This window comes from Sarcophilus harrisii, chromosome 5, assembly GCF_902635505.1.
Source record: "Sarcophilus harrisii chromosome 5, mSarHar1.11, whole genome shotgun sequence".
Lineage (NCBI taxonomy): Eukaryota > Metazoa > Chordata > Mammalia > Dasyuromorphia > Dasyuridae > Sarcophilus > Sarcophilus harrisii.
In genome coordinates, this window is record NC_045430.1 from 149,505,613 (window position 1) to 149,530,851 (window position 25,239).

The 25,239-nt window shown below is 37.0% G+C and overlaps 1 protein-coding gene across 7 annotated transcripts in view; it reads right to left on the minus strand.

Annotated features, from left to right (window-relative positions):
• The window catches only part of ATXN7L1 (ataxin 7 like 1), a 238,297-nt gene that overhangs the window by 35,554 nt on the left and 177,504 nt on the right, over positions 1 to 25,239 (minus strand). For all 7 annotated transcript variants that reach the window (XM_031938731.1, XM_031938730.1, XM_031938736.1 and 4 more), the window contains one exon: positions 20,560 to 20,782. In XM_031938731.1, coding sequence (XP_031794591.1) covers positions 20,560 to 20,782 — 223 coding nt within the window. The remainder of the gene's footprint in view (positions 1 to 20,559; positions 20,783 to 25,239) is intronic.

Here is a 25,239-nt window from a genome sequence, read left to right on the forward strand (position 1 = left end):
ACCTTCAGACAATTACTCGTCGTATGATCTTGGACAACTCATTTAGTTTCTCTGAGCCTTAATTTCATCACGTGTGAAATGAGGTAATAACAATCCTTACCTCACAGGACTGGTGTGAGGATCAAATGAAATAATACATGTAAAGCATTTTGTAAATATTAAAATGCTAAATAAACTTCAGCTAGTATTATCATTATTATTACCAGTCCTGGAAATTGTGTAGAGTTAGGGAAGAACATTTTCTGTCCATAGAGATAATAAGCTCCCCCTTCTTTAAGTTTTCATGAAATGTTTATTTGATTAACTTATTAATTTAATATATTATTATGGTAACTCTATTGTCCCTAGCCTCCTTCCTCTTTATAAATAGGAACACAGATGCTGTTTACAGATTCTCAACATTTTGGAAGGCAAATATTGGACCTGACAAAATTACTGTGCTGGTTGGGAATCTGGAGTCTGCCCACTCCTGGATTCTTTCTCGGACACTCTTCTCCTTGGACTAAGAAAAAGTTCTAACAAGATGCTTGGCCTTTCAATGGGGACAATCAGGCTGCTGGTTTGGGGTGAAATAATGAAACCATTACTATTTCAAGGCTTTTCAGAGTAAGTAAAATGGTGTCTAAACTATTCTAGACACAACTGGACATCTGTTAATTTCTAAAATCTCATCTCAAAGCACTCAAATACATTGGAAAACCAAAACAACACTGAAAAAGAACTTGCAAACCTTTTCATCTAAAAATAAGCAAGAAAACTGAAAACCACATGTACACATAAAACAAAATCCTAAATCTATAATCTGTACCAGGGCATTTAGGATTAGTAGGAACTCTTTTTCCTTTCTTCCTTTCTTCCTACCTGATGTATACCTGATACCTGATTAACAATGACTATTGATTTCCTTCCTACTCCATGTTCTAACAGATTGCCTTTTATTCCTATTATTTGATTTCTATTCTTTGAGTGTGGATATGGTGTTCTGTGGTACACCTAAGTCCCTGACCAGGAAGTTATAAATATATCTTCTTTTGTTTTCTTTATCATCCTTCTTTGGATAAAAGGGAAAGGCAAAGGAAGGGAATCAGTATTGATATGGCACCTACAAAATGCCAGGCACTGTGCTAAATGCTTTATAAGTATTATTTCACTTGATCTTTTCAACCACTCTTTGACTGTTATTATTCCCATTTTACAGCTGGGGAAACTGAGGCAAACAGGTCTTCCTGACTCCAGTCCCCACCTTCTTTCCATTGAGCCACCTAGCTGTGGTACAGTGGAAAACACATTGGGGCTCTGAACCAACGGAATTAAGATTCCTGGCTTTACCACTAAGTAGAGCCATGTGACATTGGGAAAGTCACTTATCCATGAGACTTAGGTTCCTCACCTGAAAAATGAGGATAATATTCCTTGTTTTAGCTACTTTTGGAGTTGCAAGGAATACCTTCCATATGGGGGAACAACAGAAATGTGAGCACATATGATAATAAGTCTGTGGCCTACTAAATAAAGTTTAGAAGAAGGAATTTGAATTTCTTAGTTCTAGTCTAATGTCTTATTTGGAAACTTTGAGTCTAAGAGTAGAGGATGACAGGGTTAAAGCTGAAAAGGTCCTTATAGGGCATCTAATCTCCATATTTAACAGATGAAAAAAGTAAGACACAGAGATGGAAGTCATAGAGGTAGTAAGGGAAAAACTGGGATTTGAATTCAGGTCCTCTGATTCTAAAATCAGTTCTTTTCCCACTGTAGCATTCTGCCTTCTGAGTCTTTTGAGGCCCTCATTTACCCATGCCCAAAATAACCCAGCAAAATGCTGAGTACATAATAACTTAGGAACATTTTTAATCAATCTGAATAAAACTAAAAAATATTGTGAGAATTAGTGCAAATACAAAACAAAATTAAGTATTTAATGTAGCATGCTCTATTTTCCTGTAAAAGAGAATACCCAGCTAAATCTTGGCTTCCCAAATCAGCCACAAAATTATAGGTGTAGCCAGTCCAGTTTTTTGGAAAAATGCCAATTGTTTCATCTTTTTAGAGCTCTGCCATCCCAACTGTGTTTAATTAAACTTTGACCAGGTTAGATATCATACCTAAATACCTATCTCCTATTTTGAGTTTTCTACCCATGGATAATGGAGTGCTTGTTTACTATTCTTAAGTTGCTACTTAGTGTTCCTAGAAATCCTGCTGGGTCCTAATTACCCCCTTCCCTGAAAACCTCAATATAAAGAGGCTGACAGCACAATCAGAATAGAGTCACCCAATAGAAAAACTAACTTCATCAGGAGCTTGAAAAATAGCAACATCCAATTCTTTCAAGTCCCAAATTTATTTTGGAAGAGAATTTGGGAATTTGGAGAGAATCTAAACAAACATCTATCAAAGAATTCCAAATATAATGTAATCAATATTAGATTTCTGTCTGACAAAGTTCCATAATGCTATACTACGGAGTGGAACTTGGGGAGGGTGATAGGTAAGGGTCTAAGACATCTCATATACTACAACTGGGGACCAAGGGTAAGGAGCAGAATAGGTAGAACTTGGCAACTGCTACTGTTGATTACTTACTTGGTTATTCTTTTTCTCCCTAGAAAAATACAGGGTAGCTCTCAAGTCCCTGGGAAACTGTCCAAACGTCCTTCTGAAGTAATGTGATTCTAGCTAGAGCCAAGGAGGAGACTCTGCTGGGAATCAACAGAAAAGAGAGACTGGCAACTATAATGGTTCTAGGGGAAGAGAATCTAGGAGCCAAAACACATCACCAGGAGAAATTAAGAGGAAGAGAGAGAAGTAAAAATCATACCTATGTGACCTTACCACCCTCATCCCACCCAGTATAAATGGTAGCCATGGTCTCATCCCAGTATTCAATCTCCTTTCTTCACTGTTACTGGCAACAGTCTTGAATTCCTAAATCAGTGAACAGAGGAGGAAATGTATGCAAAATTGTGCCATACACAATTTGGAAAATAAGTCCCAGGGGTTCTTAACTATTTTTTTTTTTAAATAAGCAGAGCATGAAACTGACCCAAAACTTGGAGAGCATTCCCCACTCCCTCTATGTCACTCCCCACTTTTTCATTTTATTGGGTTAGCATTTTCCTGTGCTCATTTTATAATTTAGTGCTGGGGCTCTTAGGAACTCCAGTTTCTTGGAGGGAATTTAAGGGGAATCTCTGAACTTTAATGAAAACAAACCCCAACAACTAATTCTGAGAAAGGGTCCATGGGCTTTAGCAGATTGCTAAAGCAATCCATAGCATATAAATTTTAAGAATTTCTGCCCTATAGTAAGAAAGAATATGTGTAGTAAGCACTTCTACAAAGTGTTCTTTATGCTTGTCGGTCTTCCCATCACTCTCACTTTCTTGATTCCTCTTTTTTTTTGCTCATCACCCTTAATTCCCTCGCTCCTTTCCCAGGACACATAGGGGCTAAACAGGATTTACTTAGAAGTGCACTCTTCTGAGAAGCATGGAGTTCTGAAGAACAAGGTTGTGATGTCCCCCTTTGGAAGCAAGTTAAAGCATGCTCGCATACTTTTCCAATAATGGGACTATGTGCCTCCTTTTTTATCCCATATCATATTTACTTCAACACTTTAAAGTGAGGATGGGCTACAAAGAGCAGCCCCTGTGCACTCTTTGCCAGGGTGGTAAGCCTGGCCAGTCACTCAGGTCTGATGGCTCACTTCCTGTCACTTCCTTCCCCCAGTGACAAGGAATTCCCCTATTCCCTCCCAGAAGCCTCACAATGAGTCACATTTACCCACTCACTAAGAGAAGGATGATTCTCTGATCTTCTCCCGCTGGCTCCATAATGCCTGTTTTGTTCGCTTGGGATGAACTCTTTAAGGGAGAACGGGGCAGCATCTTGTTTCCCTGCTGTGTGTAATATACTGGGAGTAGTTATCTCCTTGTTATCTCTGTACCTCTGCACGGCTGTCATGGAGAGAGGATTGCACAGTCAGGGACCGCCCCCCCATCCCTGCGATGGGAAACAAGGGCTCCCCACATTCAAGAGTGCTTTGATAGGTTATGGGACAATCTGCCCATTTGTTTCTCTGCCTCTCGATTAATTGCACATCTTTCTTTTAATAATCTTGGCAGGTAAAATTTGCCCTTTCTAACCCAAGTGAACCTTTGGCCTTCATGAATAAGATTGCTCTTACATTCGTTCACATAAGGTGCTTTTACACTCTCACCACCTCCCCTCTAAACCCTGCCCCACTTCTTACTGTTTATAATGGAGCTGAGGCAGATTAAATCAATTTCCTCTGGAGGAAGACAGCTTCCATACTCCTAGATCCAGTTCCTATCAGAATGACTATTACCTAATTGATAATCATGTTTACTATTTTGTCAGTGTCAATAAACAAGTCTTAAGAAATGGAGAATTTTAGAGTCAGAAGTGTCAATAGGAATAGATTTGCAAAAATGTTTCCCAATCATCCTTATAATTACCAGCATAGAAACAACATACATTTATTGAATGAGTGCCTAAAAAACAAAGTGCTCCTACTATGGATAATATTTTGGATAAAAATTCTTAGTTATTATCCTAAGCCTAATTTCTTTTAGGAACCTGAGCTTATAGGCCTAATATAGTACCTTTTTATTTATATGACCTTTTGGGAGCCCAGAAGGGTCAATTTAATCTAGTCCTCTCTTTTTGGAGGTAGGAAATAAAATCACGCTATCCCTGAAGTAGACTAGCATCTTAATGAAGATGATTCTATAATCTGTATTGATTTCTTCCTTTTAAAGTGACTGTTAGGAGATTATCACCCATATCTTTCAAGTTGAAACAAGACTTGGGAAGAACTTTAAAACCACAATATCATCAATGAGGATGGTACAATTAGAACTATCTAGGGATTGGCCTGAAAATTGGAAACCTTTGAATACTTAAGCATGGCACATAGCAGATATCCAATAAATGTTTGTTGAATGAATGTGTTCTTCTGTAAGGAAACATTTGGGGAAAAATTCTTAGAAATTCAGTTTGCAAATGCCTTCGTGAGCACTAATGACAAGCATAGCCTGGGAAATGAACAAAAAACAAACCCCAAACCAACTCCTTCCTGAATATTAGTCCTTGGAAACAGAAGGCATTATAAATATTCTTTTTGGTTTCAGCAAAGTTTTGAATTTTCCCTTACATGACACATTCTCAATAAGTCACAAAAATGTCGACACCACATAGTTATTAGGTAGTACCCATTTGGCTACAGAGGCAAATCTAGACAGGTTATTGTTGAATCAAAGCCAACGTAGGAGCCATGCTAGGAGGTGTGATGCAGGGGCCTGTCCTGAATAGTGTTTTATGGCACTTTCATCAATGATTTCAATGACAGAATAGAAATTTGGCTCATCAAGTTGGCTGATAAGGCTGCAAAGTTGATTAGCTCCTCAGAAGGATCAAAAATAAACTCCTGTGGAACTTTAAAACACTTGAAAACAAACGTGCTACGTTAAGAGTCTATGTATCAAGCCTCCATCTCAGATTGGATGTGAAGTTCTCATCCCCGAGGTCCACTGAGTTTTAGACTAATAATCAGTCTTATTTTGCCCAAAGAGACTCTTTAGCTTTCTCCATTCCATACCATGCCATGCCATCAGGCCATGCTATTTCACTTATACTTCCTTCCCACTCTCCAACCTGCTTTTCAATTCTAGCTCTGAAAACAAATCAACTCAGCACTACCATTCCTGGAAAGGATGAGTCAATTGTTGTATGGTTCCACTCACCACCCCTGTGATCATGTTGAAAACTCTTCTTTCTGGCCACCATTGTCCTATATAAGTTGTATTCCCCTATTTGAAGGTAAGTCCCTTGAAGGCAAGGACTGTCTTGTTAGCTTGCATGAAATCAAATGATGTAACCTATACAAAGAACTTTGCAAATACAAAAACATTATTATAATAATTTTGAGAAGAAATCTCAGTGTACTAACCAGCGCTATTTAAGAACATGATAAACAATGGAGATTACAGATATTACAAGAGGAAAAATCATCGTGGGCTTCTAGATAGCAGTTGTCTCCAAAGTGGGATTCAAAGTCTTGTCTCAAGAAATGTGATTAACTACAGAGATTGGGAAAGTGTCTTGTACCTCACTCTTCTGGTGCTGGCCCACTTCAGTGTATAAAAATATACAACATAACCATACCTACCCTTATTCTTTCCTGTCCCACATATGATTCTACTACCTTCAAGGTATAAGATCTTAATGGAACCCTCCCTTTCTCACCTTCAGAGGTAGGCATCAGGCCCCTAAGGACAGTTATAACCTAATTACTAACTGGCTACTCAGAGCAGCAGCTGTCACCACTGGGAAACAATTCTCTATCCATCACTCAGCACACACACCCTCAGTCCTATAGGTCATCTCATGGTTTTTATTTTCTTCAGAGGGGTGGGCTACACCCTAGGGCAGTGAAAACGAATTGATGAGCATTTATTAAATAAGTACTGTGTACCAGGCACTATATGGAGAAATGGAACAGTAAGACCCTTGCCTTTGCATCACTACTACTCCTTTTTGTTTTGAGTAAGACTGAGTGAATCTCATATGGTGAGTAGGCATGGGTGGGTTGTAATTTACCTAGAAAATCTCATTATATTTATCTTTTCCCCAAAGCTCAACCCTATTCCAAATTTCCATATTTTGGTTAAGGGCATAGCTATCTTTTCAGTCATCCAGGTTGACAATCTCAGTGTCATCTTTAATTCCTCGTTCTCTTATATCTTGTGGCAAAAAAATGTATCATTTCTATCTCCACAATGTTTTCCCCATTAGTCTTCTTCTGCCCCCTAAAACAGTCCCCACATTAATTCAAGCCCTTTTTATGTCTCACACCTGGACCATTACAATAACCTTCTAATCTATGCTCTTCCATTCTAACTCTTTACTATCTGATCCTATCCTTTCCACAGCTGCAGAAGTGATTTTCCAAAAATCACTTTCTGATACCTGACCATGTCACTTACCTACTCAATAAACTCAAGTAGTTCTCTAGTGATTCTAAGACCAAATATTATTTCATCTTTGTCTCCGGTATAAGTTTTATAATATAGAGTTATCAGCACCGAAGTACATGAAGATAATTTATGGTTAAACAAATATGTACATATTGGGGTTACATGCTCAGATTTTTCTAACCAAGGGAAATGGAGTGATCAAAAACATTTAGAGACCTCTGCTCTGAGGTTTCAAATAGAGATTCACAGAACTCAGAAGGTCTCTATCTGCACAAAAAAATTCTTATTTTCTCAGGAGAAAAAATGAGCCAGAAAAAAATAACTGCCATTTATATACTTTTTAAGGTTTACAAAGTACTTTGCATATACTATCTCATTTGATCTTCACAATAACCATGTGAAGTATATGCTATAGATCATTTTGTCGATGTGACAGATATCTGAGGTTCAGAAAGGCTGAGTAATTTCTTTTGGTCACATAGCTAGTAAATATCTAAGCTGATATTCAAACCCAGCGATACTGTAACAAAGGCCATAAAGAATTCACTTTGGTAAATTTTTAGGATTCAGCATTATTTGGGAGTGGCAGAATAGGCAGCTACCACTTAATATAGTGTCAGAGACATCAGTCAGGACTGCACCTTATCCCCAGACCAAAAGAAAACAAACTTTCCTTCAGCTGCTCACTGCTGCCTGAAATTCTTTTGACAAAGGACAATATATATATTTTTTTATTCGACAGTGATTTTTTAGGAGAAGAAACAGTAGCTTAATTCACGTTAAAGTCTAATTGTCTGGTATCAGATCTTTCCTAAGAGTAGATTTGGATAGAAAGGAGAGGAGAGGAAGCAGTAAAACACTGACCTCTTGGCAATAAGGGGGAAGGATGAGGCAGAGTGTTAGGAAGGTGGGGATCTAAAGAGAAATTTCATTTACTATATAATTGAGTTTGGGGCCAACCTTGCTTTAGAGGAATAATAAAGTGGGAAAGTTACTGTCTTCAGCCACCAGATGTCGGTGTCCAGAAGGAATCCTCTTTTGGGCTAATTATGGGCTCCCTTTGAGCAGTGGGTAATGCTGACTTTGCTTCTGCATCTCCTTCTAGAGCCATAAAAGCTGAGCCATTCCATTATCTCTCCTTCACCAGGCTCTCATGTCAACAAAACTGCCAATGTGGATGAAAGGGGCAGGAGGGGAAGCTTGGAAGGAGCACTGAAAGAACCAAGAGAGAGAAGCCTCCTTCTCCACTTCTTTGGGGAGGCAAAGAAGAGAGACGAGAGGCGGTGTTGTGGGCAACCACGAGGACCTGGGCTACACGCCAGAGTGCCCAGGGAGGCACTTCTCTTACAGGCTTATTCATCCAGAGGGAAGCCAAGGTCTAAGCACTAAAGTCTAGGTTGTGTGAAATCAGCTGCTGTGATCCCCAGGATCCTCTTGATAACCTGCTCTGCTCAGAAGCAAACAGTGCCTCGTGGCTCCAAGGGTCTGGTCCAGCCTTCATTCAGAGCACTCCAGTTTTCTACTCTGCCATTTTCCCCCACTTCAGCCCCGGAATCTAAGAATCTTAAGACTAGAAGGAATTTGAGATATTATCTTGTCCCTGTGGTGAACCTAAGTACATTTTTTTTTTTCCATCTTTCAGAAGATTCTCTTTTTCAAAGCTTTTAAGAAGGGCTATGTACTGGGAAAGCATAGCAAAGCCAAGAATACAAACGCATCTCTTCTCCCTTCCCCCCAATCAGGCATACTCTCTCCTTTACCCTTGGTGGTCCCTGGGGAGAATGGAGTCAAACAGAAAGTGGTTGCTACAAAACATTTAGGAGAATAAGATTCCCTAGCTTCCTCCAGTGACTTCATTCTAAGGGCAGACTTTTTTTTCTTGCTCTCGGGCTAACCATATATTTTTCTCTGCAGTTTAAAACTGCTTTCCCATTTTATCCTCAGCAAAGGAACAGAGAACCCATCCCTTAGTTTTCAATATACAGGAATAGTTGTACCCTCCCTGATTCTTTCCCCGCCATTGACCAATCTCAGTCCTCTAATCTTCATGTCATACATTTTCAGCACTTAGCAAGGAATCTTAATTGGACTGAAATGGAAGAAAACACCACAAATAAACCTATTCCAAAACTTCTTTATTATATTGTTTTCTAATTACAAGTTCTAAACCACTCATGGACTTTTTCTCTTTTTTTGGAGGTGACTTGCTAGGGTCACACAGCAAATAAGTGTCTAAGACTAGATTTGAACTCAGGAATTCCTGATTCCAGAACCACTGCTCTAACCATGTACCACCTTGCTGCACTTAGCCATGGGTTTCTAGTAACAAACAGATTCAGGCTGGATATAATGAGAAAATCATTTTAACGACCTTATACAGTTTCCTCTTATGAAGTTATTGATGCACATAGAATACACATTGATACATACATTTCTAAAATTCATGCTTGTGATTCTAAAATCAGTATGCCTTCATAAAAGGTATAAATTTGCTTGTTTTAAGTGTTTTTTTTTAAAAAGTAAGTTTTCTATCTCCATTTTTGCATCATTTTTCTACATGACTCTCCTGTTTTTCCCTTTGTAACAAAAAAAAAAAAAAAAGAACAGTTAAATGATGGAGAGACCACTGATTCTCTGTTAGCATCTACTCTGTTCCAGATACTGAACTAAGCACTTTAAAAACAAATTTACCTTATTTGATCCTTGCACCAATCCTGCAACATAGGTGCTATTATCATCACCATTCGACAGATGAGGAAACTGAGGCAAACAGAGGTTTGTGAATTGTCCAGAGTCACAGAGTTAAGAAAGTGTCTGGGACAAAATTTGAACTCTTGTCTTCTAGACCCCAGGCTCAGTACTTTATCCACTGAACCACAAGTGCCAGAAAGAAAAATATTACAGTAAGCAGCTTACTTAAAAAATAAATGATGGTTATCTTGTTATCTACGTTGACCCATAATCTGAATAGACCACCCTTACACAAAGCTGGCCCTTCTTCATCTCTCAGTTTCCTTTTTCTTCCCAGATGTGGGTATTCATATCCTTTCCTTCTCCTTACAGAACTTCAGTTTTTTTACTTCTGAGGACTTTTCTAATTTACCAAGATCACATGGAGTTCAGGGCTCCTCTGAAACCTGAATGAGTGAGATTTAATATTTTAATATTGAAGGAGCAGTAATTTCTTGTCCTTGATGCCCCACTGGTATAAGGAGGTATTTCCCAGTCAGTTTAAAAGAGACCTGAAGCTCCCCACCTTCTTTGGAATTTTCCCTACCATCCTCCACTGCCCAATTCCTCTCTCTGTATCTGGAGTCTATCCTTCTGGTCCCTTTCTTTTTTTCCTTCCTGTATAGTTGCCACTCTTCACCAGTGGAAAGGGGAGGAAGGATAAGAAGGAAAGGGTGCTCAACCTCAGAGGCAGACTGACAAAGTGGATGGAAAATTAGGTTGGAAGGAAGGAATGAAAATTTGAGTTCAAATCCCATCTAAGCAAACCTATTGACAACGATCTGGGAAGCCCTCTAAGTCTACAAGTGGCAGATAAGTGGCTGAGCTATATCAATGAAGGGGCTTCAACACCAAGAGTTTTCTTATAACAATAATCTCATGAAGACAAACAAGCAACTAAACAAAGAAGCCTATCTCACTTTTTATCCTTTTCATTCTCCTTAAATTTTCAGGGCTAAGACCAGATTTCAGCAAACCTCAGACACTTTAAAAAAAAAAAAAAAGCAAAAAAACAACCTTCACTCTCTCCTCCCTTTCAGAGTCAAACTCCTAGAAAAAGTGATTGACTTGTTTTCTCTTCTCATTCACTTCTCAATCAGTTAAAGTTTGGATTATAATCTTATTGTTTAGTCATTTCAGTCATGTCTGACTCTCTGTAATCCCATTTAGGGTTTTCTTGGTAGAGATATTGGAGTGGTCTGCCATTTTCTTCTCCAGCTCATTTTACAGATGAGAAAACTGGGGCAAACAGGGCTAAGTGACTTGTCCAATGTCACACAGCCAGTGTCTAAGATTGAATTTGAATTCAGGTCTTCCTGACTTCAGATCTAGCACCTCAGTCCCCTGTGACCTCCAGCTAGTTTCATTACTCAAATGAAACTGTTCTCTACAAAGACTGTCAATGACCTTTCTGCTAAATCTCATAGTCTTTTCTCACCATTCCTGATCTCTCAACATCTTTAAACACTGGACTACTTCCTCCTCTTGGATAGTCTCTTTTCTCTCAGTCAGTCTCCTTTTCTGGATCATCATTCATGCTCTGCTCACTAGCCAGGAATATTCCTCAAACCTCTTTCCCAAGGCCCTTCACTTTTCTTTTTCTATAGCCTTTGTCTAGGTGATTTCTTACATTCTCAGGGTTTCAACATTAATCTTGACGCTTACAGCTTCCATTTGCCTCATCTCTCTCTAGAGTTCAAGTACTACACTCCAAATTTACTACTGAACTCTCAAACAAGTCTTCATAGGTATCTCAAACCTGCCATCTCCAATACACAGAATATGTTCTCTTTCCTTCCAAGACAATCTCTCTTCCTAACAGCTCCATAATGGTTGAGGATGCCACCATCCTTCTAGTCATTCAGGTTTTAAACTTTAGTCATCCTTCCTGATTCACTTTTCCTCATTATCTCTATATTCAATTAATTGCTAAGTCTTGTCAATTCTCTCTCTACAATTCTCATACCATTCTATCCTCTTCTTTCCACTCACATGTTCTACATCCTAGCTGTAGTACTGGTTACTTCTCATTCATATTATTGCCTTAACCTCTGAATTACTTTTCTAGTCTCCCATCTCTTCTCTCTCTGTTTTTAACCATTCTCCACAGAGCTGTCAAAATGATAATTCTAAAACATGCTCTGGCCACATCCCTCACCTGCTCAAGAGTCTTCTGGGGCTCCCAATAATTACTTTTTCTTCTTCTTCTTTATTTTTTTGCGGAGGCAATTGGGGTTAAGTAACTTTCCCAGGGTCACACAGCCAGAACATGTTAAGTGTCTAAGGCCAGATTTGAATTCAGGTCCTCCTGACTTCAGAGCTGGTGCTCTATCCATTGTGCCACCTAGCTGCCCCTATAATTTCTTTTTAAGATAAAAAAGAAATTTCTCTGGCATTTAAAACCTTTACACTCTGATTCCAATTTATCTTCTGAGCTTGATCTCACATTACATTTCTCTTCTCCCTTCCCCCTCTCTCCCAGTGTTCTAGCCAGGCGGGCCAATTTGCTCTTCCTAGAACCTGACATTTTATATTCTGTCTCTCTGCTTATGCAATCTGTGTATCTAAAATGCATTCTTTCCTTACCTTCACCTCTTGGAATCTTTAGCTCTTTTTAGGACTTAACTGCTACCTCCTACTTGAAGCTTTTTCCAATTCTCTTAATTATTAGTGTCATCTTCCCCATTACTTTGTATATATTTTTGGTACATATTTGTACTTATCTGTATACTATTTAATTCTCCCCAGTAGAAAGTGCACTCCTTGAGAACTTTTAAATTTTTGTTTATATAGCCCCAGCACCTAACATGGTCCTTGAAACTTAAATTCTTATTGAAGGAAGTAAGAAAACAAACATTCATTAAAATCCTATGGGATGCCAGGGACTATGCTAAATGCTTTATAAATATCATCATATTTGGTCTTCACAATAATCCTATGAGGTAGAGGCTATTATTATCCCCATTTTATCACTGACTAAACTGAGGCACATAGAGGTTAAGGGACTTGTTCAGGATCATATATGTATTAAATACTAGAGGCCAGATGTGAACCTGGGTTTTCCTAACTCCAGACCTAGTGAATTATGTACTGGTCCACCTAGCTGCCTCAACTGAGGGACTGTTATAAAGTGGAGACAGAGCCTGCAAAAATGTTAATTTGCACAGCTTAACATTTTTCTAATATGGCCAGGGGTTGTTGAAAACTAGGGGGGAAAATAACCAATGAAAACCCCAAGATTGTTAAATTTATCTTATTTCCCCTTCAATTCCTACTCTTGGTCTCTAGTGGAAATCTCTTGCATCAAAGTACATTGAATTATATCTACTTCTTTTCTCTATCCTAACCCCATGATAATCTTCCCTTCCTAATACTATCAAGAATAAGGACAACACGATGTCATAATGGATAAAGACATCTTTCTTAATTTTAAAAAACTCAAAATGCTTTAACCTTACTTATCCTTAAACTATCCTTGCAAGGTGAGGGAAGAAATTAGTCCTATTTTTGAGCTTACATGAAGGAGGCTCAGAATGTTTAAGTCAGTTATATACACATATACACAGTGATTCTGTAAATGATCTGTTTCTTCAATTTGGTATACTATCTCCTAGATTCAGCTGCTTCTCCCCTCTCCCCCTCACCAGAGCTGTCATTCCTGAGCTACAGTCTTGCTTCTGGTCTTCACCAACAGAAGAAAAAGAAAGATCAGCCAACCAAGTTTCTCCATCGGGCAGCTGGCCAAGACCTCTCACACTTATAATTTTCCTTTCCATAAAGTATTGGCAAGATTTCCAAAATACTTCCCCTCCCACTCCCATCACTTCTGGGAGGATGTGCCTCCCATCTTGAGGGAAGCTATCCTTTTCAGAGGACAGGAAAAACATACTACAAACAATCTACCATTGCCAAAATGTGCACACAGAGAGGGCAACAAGTCTGCTAATTTTTCTTTTCTCTCCTTTTCTTTTGGAATAGTAGAACCATCTCTCTTGCATTTTTAATAGCTGGGCATATTTAGTATTCAACACATAATTCTGGGTTGATAGGATCTCCGGAGAATGCAATAAGCCATCATAGGGAAGAAAACCTGTTCTCTTCCATCCTTTCATGTATCAGAGCCAGTTCTTGACCAATTATAGCAGTAGTGGGAGAAGGAAAAGACTGACTATATCCCCTGCTCTGGTTGGTTGTCTTCTTATGGCTAAAGCCCTGGCAGGTGTGATCTATTACCAGTAATCCAAACCAACCTGTCTGCCTTCAGCATTGTTTTCTTTATGGGCTTTGCAACAAAGACTTCAGGATCTCATACATGGGTTCCTCTTAGCTCTGGCTTTTTCAAGAAAAGCCATTTATTGATGTTAACTGTAAACTGTAAAAAACAAGAGGTCTTCACACTTAGAAGACTGAAAACCTCCCCTGCACTGTGAATGCCTGTTTGGGGCCAGCAATATTGTGATGGCCTCTGTATTAAAGAGGTATTTTCTTAACTTTGACTTTTGCTCTTAGATTTTTTGAAAGAACATGGCAGCTGATTCTGAAATGATTGCTTCACTTATCACCAAGTTATTTCTTCAAAGCTAAGAAATAAACATTTATTTTCTTTTTATGTTGTTGAGTTTTTGTCATTTTTTGTACCTTCTGATTTTCTCTTTGAATGGTTCTTCTCAAAGCCTCCCATGAATATGCTGAAATTATGAAAGAGTCTATGACACATGTGACTAAATAATGACTTTGTCAAATGATTCCCTCAGGGGTGTGAAACAGGAATGTTCAGTATCATGGAAGATGTTCCTAATGAAAGCCCAACAAAAAAAGAATGCCCTATTGATGATGTCTCCAAATACTCTAATTTGCAGATGACATGGTATTAATCATGTCAAGTTTGGGAATACTACAAAGCTGCCTCTGTAAAAAGCCTAGCAACATGCAAGAGAAACTATCTACACTAGTAAAACAGAGTGGATGAATAAACATACTGCTTAGCTATATAGTCCAGGTATAGTATATAGAAATATAGAAAATGATCTGGGATAAGAATTGAGTAGTAGGAAAGACACACAGCATTTGGAAAATAATGAAGTACTTTTAAAAGTCCTAAACTGCTTGCTGCCAAAAAAAAAAAAAAAAAAAAGGAGGTGGGAGCTTTTTCCTTTTACCATCAATATTTTCTTGGTAATGAGTGTTGAATTAAGATTTTTTTTTTTTGTTTTATTCCTCTTCTTTTATGTCATTACTCTCTTCTTATGATTAGTTTTGCTTAATCTGCTTTAAAATAATCTTACTCCCATAGGAGAGCCTCACTTCTCACCCCATAAAACTTTTCTCTGGTTCCCTGATTTATTATTTCTTTGGCTATTTAAGTTTTTCTTTTTAAATTTCCCTTCTCCTCTCAGGTAAGAAGAACTAGGAAAACAATATAATGGAAATGAAAAGAAGCACCACAAAACAATCAAGAGGAAAGTTGTAAAACGATAAAGAATAGACACGTAGACATGCAAAAGGGTTCATAGGTATGAAACATTGTATAAATACCAGATTATGGGGAATAATTAGTGGGAGATATTGATCAGGTTTGCTGATTTTTTTCTCCTTTTCTTTTTCTAAAAAAAAAAAAAAAAAAAAAGGTACAACAAAACTATTTTTAAGAGAGCTCTAGAAAGAGAAGCAGGGAGAGAAGGACACCAGGGGAAATCTTAGGTGATATAAAAATAAAAGGTATCCATTAAATTCTATTTAAAAAAGGAAAAAATGTAGCAAAATCCTATAAGACTACAGTATTTCTTATAACAAGATGGCTCGTATCCATAAACCAAAATTATTGAAGATGCTTTGCAAAATGGAACTATACAAAAAACACTGTTCAACAATATTCTGATCATAAATATTAGATGAATTAAAACAGCAATTACAACAAGAGGGTTATGAATGGTTACTACGGGCAGCTAGTGGCACAGTGGATAAGAGCACCAGGCATGAAGTCAGAAAGATTGGAGTTCAAATCTAGCCTAATAATGGAATGTGTCTGGACAAATCACCTAAATGTCTATCTCAGTGTCCTCATCTGTAAATTAAATTGAAGAAGGAAATGGCAAATAATTCCAGTATCTTTGGTAAGAAAACCCCACACGTGCTGGACACAGTTGAAACAAGTGAACAGTCACCAAAAACATCTGCCACTGTAATGAGATCTAACAAAGAATTCAAGTTGAACTTGTATTGCCCATAGATGGAGAAGTCCCCTAGAAGCTCCTGATTGCAGATGGCATTGTGCTGATTGCTTCAAGCTCTAGAATACTTCAGAATTCCCTGGAAGAGAGATTTAATGACTCAAGGTAATTTGGCCTATCTATCCACACAGAAAAAAACTGAATAAAGAATATCTTTGTGTGGATAACTTACTATTTTTATCTATTTCTCCATATATCTAAACACACACACACACAATATCTCTTAAATATAAATTTGGAATAGATGGTAAAAATAAACAAGTTGGGCCTGGAAGTGAATGACAGGCAAGAAAGATGGATTGCCTTTGAGAAATTTCAAAACTCCTTTAATGATCCTGATGATCCCATGAAGTAAAGGCTAATTGACTGAAAAAACATTTTTTCTGGTGTTACTACATAGTAGAATACAAGGTTGTTTTAAAAAATTAAAAATTAATATCCCATAGAGGCAAAAGGTGAGTATGAATAGGTTTCAACATATAATACTTGAAGAATTCTGAAGAATAAGAGATATATCATTAAGGAATGGTATGATAGGAAGCTAAAATAGCCATGATTGAGGGCAGGGAATGATACATGGATAGTTAAGAGTGCTCCACTAGGACCTATGTAGTGTTAAAAGAAAGTGAAATAGGTCTCCAGGGCATTGTGTAGATCAAACATGGAGTACTTATGGAGGATATAGACAAAAATCACCTAGAATGGTAGGTGCAGATGGGTGGCAATCTGCATTTTTGGAAGGAATTTCCAAATAGGATTACAGATCCATTTGAACATTTCTATGTAGCTGGGAATCATGGAATAGCACAATCTCAGAAGACTCAACTTATAAGTGACTCATAGGGCAAAAGAAAAACATCTGGTACATGTAACTAAGTTTTCAAATGTTACCATCAATTAATGAAAAGTAATATAAAAGGCATTGCTATGGCTATGTTGGATGGAAAAGGTGGGTCAGTTTATGTTGTAAAAGTGAAAGATTGGTAAATGGTAGCAAAAGATCCACAGGAAGTTCTACATAGCACTGAATATCCATCCAAAAGATATCCACCTTTTAATTTAATTTTATTTTTGTTCCCCCTTCCTCCCCCCCTCTATCTTTTTATACACTGTGCTTATCACACTAGAAGATGCTTAATAAATGCTTGTTAACCAACTGATTCTCTGAGGAGGATTTAAGGAAAGCCACAAACCAGAATCATATAGTTTGAGGAATACAAAGACTGAATTCTACTTTGGTGGATACATCAAAGCATTAAAGGATAAGAATTTTTTTTTTAACTTATTAAGCCAAAAAAAAAATTATACAGACTATTTAAGCTCATGAAAAAAAAAATTCTAAGGGGTCAAGTTGAATTTAGTATAATAATAATAAAAAAACCCACTTTCATTCAAAAATAGTTCTAATGTGTTTGAAAAATTCTGTCCCTTACCTCCAGTTGTAGTTGGTTAAAGTCATAGATAACCATTTTCAGGCACTGTGTATTCTGTCATAGCTTTCAGAAAGCTCCATTTGGAATATCTAAATTGAATTTTAGTATCTCTTGAACTAAAGAGGATTTTATTAATTGTTCTATTTATTGTTCTTATGTATATACCATCCTTCTGATGATAAGATATCAGGCTAATGAAACTGCCTGGGAAGTAGAGGGGAGAATTTTACATGCTTCTCATTCAGTACCAGGTATGGTTAGATCTCTGTAAGCATAACCATGAAACAGTATTTTTGTAATTACTGAGAAACTTCTGAGACATGCTATAGAATATTAATTTTAAGTACTTTCTTTCTGTCAGTAACTTAGTGAACTAAAGTTAAATTACAGAATCAAGGTGAAAGAACTTCATGGATTTGCTTGATTCAGTCTCTTGCCTTAAAGTGTCTGGTTAAATCGGCAAAAATGGGTGCTTGTTTATTTTTCAGGAACACAGAATCTTAAGTCTTTGCTAGCCCTTTCCATTATTTAATCACTTTTTTGATGTTTTATTTTTATTACTATTATTTTTGAAATGTGTTTTCAACATTTACTTCTGTAAGATTTTGGATTCCATATTTTTTCTCCTTTCTTCTCTAAGATGGCAAGCAATCTGATATAAGTTACAATGAAAGTACAATCATATAAAACATATTTTAATCACTCTTCTAAGTCAAAAAGTCTATCCTTATTTCTAAACAATTTCTCTTTGCATCATTTGCTCTTGTTTTATCTTATGTGGAGGTCAACAGGTCAGCATTCTCCTTTTAACAAATTTTCATCTAGTCATTGCCCTTCTCTTTTTCATATTAAATCTAAGAGCAGCAGAGTGGTATGAAGAGACAACTGAACTTAGACAAGAGAGAAGATTTGGTTTGAATTCTGCCTCTGACAGTTATTGGCTGTGAGGCCTTGGGCAGGTAATTTAATATCACTCTAAGCCTCAATTTTCTCATTTGTAAAACAGGGTCAATAATACCTTCAGAATTTAGTTTGTAGGATTCTTCTAGGAATCGATGAGATGATGTATATGAAGCTCCTTAAAACCATAAGGTGCCACTTAAAAACCAGTTACTGTTATTATTAAGAAACTCAATTCTCTTAACCATTTCCTTAAAGCTTCTATTTTCCATCCTTTTGAAAATTCTTGTTACCATTTTCAAGATTTGCTCACAGTAGGTGCTCAGAAATATTTATAGAATTCAAGTGAACCTCTTCAGTTTTTACAAATCTTTTTTAAAATGTGGAGACTGAAAACTGAAAATACTAAGTTAGACTAACAACTAAAGACTCCTTCTTTGTTCTTTATATCCCACGCTATTACTGTATCTTGCTACTATGTTAACATTTTAGCAACAAGATTACACCAGCAATTCCTTTGACTTGTGAATTCCTTCAGTTCTTTTTACATGCAGCCAGTCAGCCTTATTTCACCATTTATAGATTTAAAACATGGTGCCCTCTGTTTGTTCCAATATTAAACTTCACTCTGTTCTTGGAAAGTCCATTTCTTTAATTTCCTATCATCTAGGGCATCAGCATTGTTGACTCTAGCCAAATATAATGAATTATTTCTTTCCATTCCTTGCTACAGGTCACTGATAAAAATAATAGATAAAAATTACTAGATGTGTGTTGCTGTCGGACCCATGAACAGTCACTTTTTGAGTGTGACCCACTTGGTTGTGTGTCCTCTGAACTAAAGAGCCAGAGCCCAGTGTCTTTCCTGCTTGTGGATGAGGAAAGCATGGGGAAAGAATCAAAGCCTTAGATGTCAACTTTCCATCATCTATAGTGTTTCTATCATGAAAGGAAATTCCATTGATCCGGAATGACTTGCTTAGCTCTTCACTAAAGCATCTGAATTACTTACTACCAAAATCCTGTGGTTACAAATTGATCGATAAATGATTTTACTATCTTTCCAGGGATGATGTTCATAATGATCAAGGTAATTTTTACTTAAACTGTGCCTTCCCAATATAGGCACTGGATTTGCCCTGTTCTACTACTTTCACAAAGTCCTAAAGTTAAGGGTTAATACTTTTATTATAACCTCTAATCATCTTAGAATGCATATAATTATGCCCATGGAACAAGGAATACTTTTTGAAGATACTCTTCAAATACCATTTCTGTTCTAGTTGCCTCTTTATGCTTTCCCAGCACAGAGGAAACCTGTTTTAGTTAACTAATGAAAGTAAAACATTTTTTGATAAAGACAGAGATGAAAAAATTATACTATCATTTACATTTTCACAGGAATTTGTAATTTACTTTCTTTCAAAGAAGTGACATTTTCCTCGGTCATCTTTGGCTTACACACCAATGCACAATTTTCCTTTTGTCTGTTTGGTGAATGTCCATCAGAAATGTAACCCCATAGTTCATGTCAAAGAATGGTTCAAAAGCAGAGTACAAAGCAGAGTTCCAGCCTGGGTTACTCTCAATAGAGGGGAGCCTCCATCATGAAAGTGGTCCCTATTGCCCAGTAGGTCAATACTTATTTTCTGTAATGAGGTTCCCTTTTTCACATTGGGGAAGACTGTGGGATTTGGGGGCTAGAGCTAGGGACTTGACATGTGATTTCACTGGTAGGAGTTTCTTCTCAGATGAGGACACTCTCCTTACCAATGCAGATCAGTACCTTTTCTGAAAGTTATAATTTCAGAAAATTGCCTGGAGCACTTTGAGGTTAAGAGATGTCCTCAGACATATATATCACATCTAAGACTTGAATGAAAATATTACTAGTTCCCAGGATGGTTCTCTATCACTCTGCCACTTTGCTTTTCATACAAAATTCTTAAATATTATTATTTAACATGAAATACCATTAAGTCAGTCATATTATTAAAGAATATTTTCTGACTTTCTTAACTTGGGCATCAGTTTTACTCTTTCCAGTAAAGGGAGAAAAAAATTTCCCACATCAAGAAAATATGACTTTTAAGCCCCTGCTTTCATTCAACTTTTAATATAGATTTTCTTTATTTTCTCTTCATTTCTCTAATTCTATGGACATAATACCTAACCATAAAGTAAGCATTATGTTTTATTGTGAGGAATAAGGAATAAGGGTAGAAAGGCAAGCTAAGAGTTTGGTGTTTCCAGCACCCAATGACTCACCATGGTTTGTCCCTTGATGCTTTCGAAGAAAAGACTGTGTGCTGTTTGCTACTGGAGGTAAGTAGATTGTCTTTGGGCGTTTTGAATGGCTTTGTGTTGCTGCTGACAGGGTTATGGCCGCTGATACAGGATTTTGCTTTCACTTGTAACAGTGACGTCCTGGAATTGGAGGGTGGCGATGCTGGAGAGGGAGAAGATTTACACATCGAACTGTGTCTTCTTTCTGAAAAGGGAATAAAGGAAGGAATTCAGCAGTTTGTTTTAAGCATGGGAATAATTCCCTTTTTTTCATTTCTCTTACCTGCGCGCGCGCGCACACACACACACACACACACACATCACAAAGAGGAAATTCCTCTCTTTGCCATGTACAAATCACTGAGGTTTCAGTCCTAATTATTCTTGCCAATTGTTCTGTTTTGCCAGTTGACAATTATCAAATACCAAATTCCTCTATCAAAATGCATTTCAAATTAACTCCAAGCTTCTCATGGGAGAGGCAAAGATATTTATATAAGGACATTCTCCTTACTACCATAAACTTAACATGACCACAACCACAACCACAACCACAAAATTTAAAAATCAGAGTACAAGACATTAACTGGTTTCAGTTAATAAACTAACTGCTATAATCCTAACCTAGGAGCCTATACTATATAAAGCCATAACTATAGGGTAATAATAAACATGAATATCCTGTTTAAAAATGGTTAGAAATGGAAAATCCCCAAACCTGAACTCAGACAAAATTCTTAAAAGTCATGAAAAACAACAGCAGGACTTCACAAAGAGTACTTCACCAGTGGTTATTGAAGGCTTTTTTGGACCAAGGACAAACCACTAATTATATTACTTTTACCTTCATTGTTATGGTGCCATTTTGGATCACGTGGATGCAAAAGTGAAAAACCCATTTCTGTGCCAGGATGTCAACAGATGGCAGTGACACCTGACATAGGATCCCCAAATCTTGGGTAAAATTTGTGCCGGCAACACAACAGAAGACACTGGTTACAGAGATGATTCATTTTCAACATTTTTTAATCTTAATGGCTATATTCAATAATTTAAGCCCAAGAGAGGCTGATTTGGATACCAGCATTTCAAATACTTCACAAGATGAACACACAATGGTGTATTGTAGAATACATTAGATAATACAGAGTCTGATGATTTATTAATTTTGAAAGATACCTTAAAGATATAAAATAATAGTAATACCAAACTTTTAAAACTTCAAATTCCATTTTTATTTTCTTAAACATCTTTCCTTATTACATTTTAATTTGGTTTAGGCAAACTCTGAAGTTCTCTGTAGAACTTACAGGCTGTGAATTTGACATACATTTTTAGACAAGGTCATGGTGGAAATGTGTTTTGTTTGACTGTGTATATTTGTTAAAAGTTTTATTTTTTGTTTTCTTTTTTTTTCAATTGAGGAGAGATAAGGAGAGAAAACAAATGACTATTAAATGAAAAAATTTTAAATGAAAAGGTAGCCTGATGGAGAGGAAAGTGCAAAATAATAATACTAAACAATGGCTCATGGGTAAAGAAGGTTGTTATGGGTGAAATATTGGGGTGAAAGAGAATAATCTATCAATTCCCTTTTTACCTGCCTATTCCAAAAAATATAGTCAATTTTTTCTCTAGCTGATAAGAAACCTATAGTGCACAGACTTGGAAGAAAAAGAAAGATTAAGTAGGATGTCAATTAATCTAGGTGGCCGAGGTGGTCTAGTACTAGGCCTGGAGTCAGGAAGGCTCATCTTACTGAGTTTAAATCTGGCCTCAGATTTATTACCATCAGAAACCAGAGGCCCAGAAAAGTTAAGTTACTTCCCTATAGTAAGTAGCTAATAAGATTCAAAGGCAGACTTCTAACTTGGATCTTCTTGACTCAAGGTCCAGCATTCTACCACATTAAGCTATCTTCATGCACAAGATATGTTTAAGTACAAATGTTCTAAATCAACTAGCTCTGAGATCTGAGAGGGGGTAAGTGGGTTATTTTCTTTAAAAAATATGGCTTTTTTGGAATTGCTCTGGAATAACTTTAGATTTTTATCAAAAAATCTTGGAAATATAAAGAGATCTTAGTCAACATCTACTCTTTTTTTTTTTTTTTTTAATTTAATAGCCTTTTATTTACAGGATATATACATGGGTAACTTTACAGCATTAACAATTGCCAAACCTCTTGTTCCAATTTTTCACCTCTTACCCCCCCCACCCCCTCCCCTAAATGGCAGGATGACCAGTAGACAACATCTACTCTCAACAGTTATCATACCAAGAATCCTTCTTACACTATTCCTAAGCAATATACAGGATAACAAAATGAGCACTGGATTTGGATTCAAATCCTATCTCTGCCACTTATTGCCTTGTGCTTCAGTTTCCTTCTCTGTAAATTTAGGATTCTATGCAACTATGAAGGGCTCTAATAAAGTGAAAACTTTTCTAATTTCAAGGCAGTTCAATCTAGTTTTGGAGAGCTTTTTGAGACCATTTTTTTTTTATGCTAAACTATAATCTATTACTCTAGAATTTCCAACCTTTGGAGTCAGGTTCCCCTTTTGTACCCCTCAAATCATTCTAAACCTTTGTTCTACTAATACTATTTTTGTATGACCAGTCACTTTGACATTTCATCATTTGCTTTGAAAAATGAAATATAACAAAACCATTGCAAAACTGAGTTAAGGAACATGCCAGAGGTTTCTCAACAGGTTGAATGAGATAAGGATGTTCACAGATCCTGACTTGATGGATTTATGGCTGAAGATACTACTTTGATAGATCACTGTCCTTTAGTTGTTGGCTGGATTCTCCTTTCTTGAAGACTATGGGCATTTGAAATACTAAAGATGCTGGTCAGCCAGATCAACAGCTCATTTCATTCATGCAATAAACATTTATTAATCACCTGCCTACTGAGTTCATTATATTATGATAGGCACTGAGGGAAGTACAAAGATAAATAAAACATAGCCTTTGTCCTTAGAGAGTTTATTATCTATGAACTATTGGCACACTTTCTCTCTGCTGCTCCCTCCCCCTTCTTTCTCAATTTTTTATTAGCACTCTTTTTATCTCCCAGAATCTCCAAATTAGGAGAATATGATAAGTATATAAGAACATTAAAGATTTTTGAATAATAAGAACAAATAGGAATCTTACTTTCTTCCAAATTCAGCGCAGAAGAATTATACCAATGACGTCTCTGCAGCTGCCTGGGCCAAGATCAACTGCTCTTCAACAAGCATGTGACACTTGCATCAAAAAACCAGGCCAATCTCAGAGCTCACCTCTAATTAGTGTTTCCCACATACTCAAGCACTAAAAATTATTTTAGAAAAGCTAAGTTTCCAAACATGGGTCCCATGGTAGCTCAGTGGATAGAGTGATGAATTTAAAGTTAGGAAGGCTCAAGTTTAAATCCAGTTTCAGACACTTAACCAATTATGTGATTTTGGGCAAATCTTTCTGCCTCAATTTCCCCAACTGTAAAATCGGGTTAATAACAGCACATACTTCCCGGGGTTGTAAGGATCAAATGAGATCATATCTGTAAAGCACTTAGTACTGTGTCTTCCATATAGTAGATATTTAATAAATGTTTATTCACTTCCTTCCCTCTCACCCTCCTCAATCATTCTAAGAGTCACCTACAATTGTCATTGCTTCCCAATCTCACTGACTGACTCAGGTAATTTTCACTTAAAAGTTTCTGAACCTTTTCCCCATTTCCTTACTTACAGAAGCACTTTCAAAATAGTAACAGCAACTCATCCAAATTAATAGTTTGTAAGAACATAAACAGCATATGAGTGAAGGACCAAGATGGCGGTAGACCAAGAAGATAGCTTATTTATTGGAGCCCATGGAATATTTCCATAGAGTTACTAAAAAGACCAACCACCATCAACAGACTGTTAATGTTTTACTTTCAGTCCTCAACCAGAGATTGTAGCAGCCCATTCTGTGCGTACTACCCCACTGGCTGTTTTCATACTTGGCATATTTGGATTTTGAATTCCCACAAGCAGGTGATTGGTAAATGATTAGTCAGGCTATTTCTTAATTGACAGCAGTGATATGGTCAATTTCATTACAAAAAGGATGCTCTTATATAAGGGATAGATTCTAACACTCAGGTACCTGCCATCAAAACCAAACTTGTTGATGGCAATACCAGAGAATAATGCAATACCAGAAAACGATGGGGAATAGAAGACACCCTGGATTTTAGTGACAGATCTAAGATGAAGGCAAGTTCAGAACCATAATTAGCCAATTAGTCTTCGATTTCACTTTCTATAGGAAGTATTTCCTGATCCCTATCAATGCTGGTGTCTTTCCTTCTGAGATTATCTCTACTTTACCCTGTATGTATTGGTTTGCAAGTTCTTTTCCTATTAAAATGTGAATACTTTAAAAGCAAAGATTGTTTTTGACTTTCATCACAATCTCAGCTCTTAGCAAAGTAGCTGGCACATAGTAACACTCACTGATTTGTACCTGGGGTTATGACATCAAATACCCTGAGATGAATAATTTCTGAACCAGGACCACAGAAAGCAAAGACACTTGACATAGACGGGATTTCTGAATCTTGGGCAACATTCACAGCAGTAACACAACAGAAACTATTGGTCAGAAATATGGTTCATT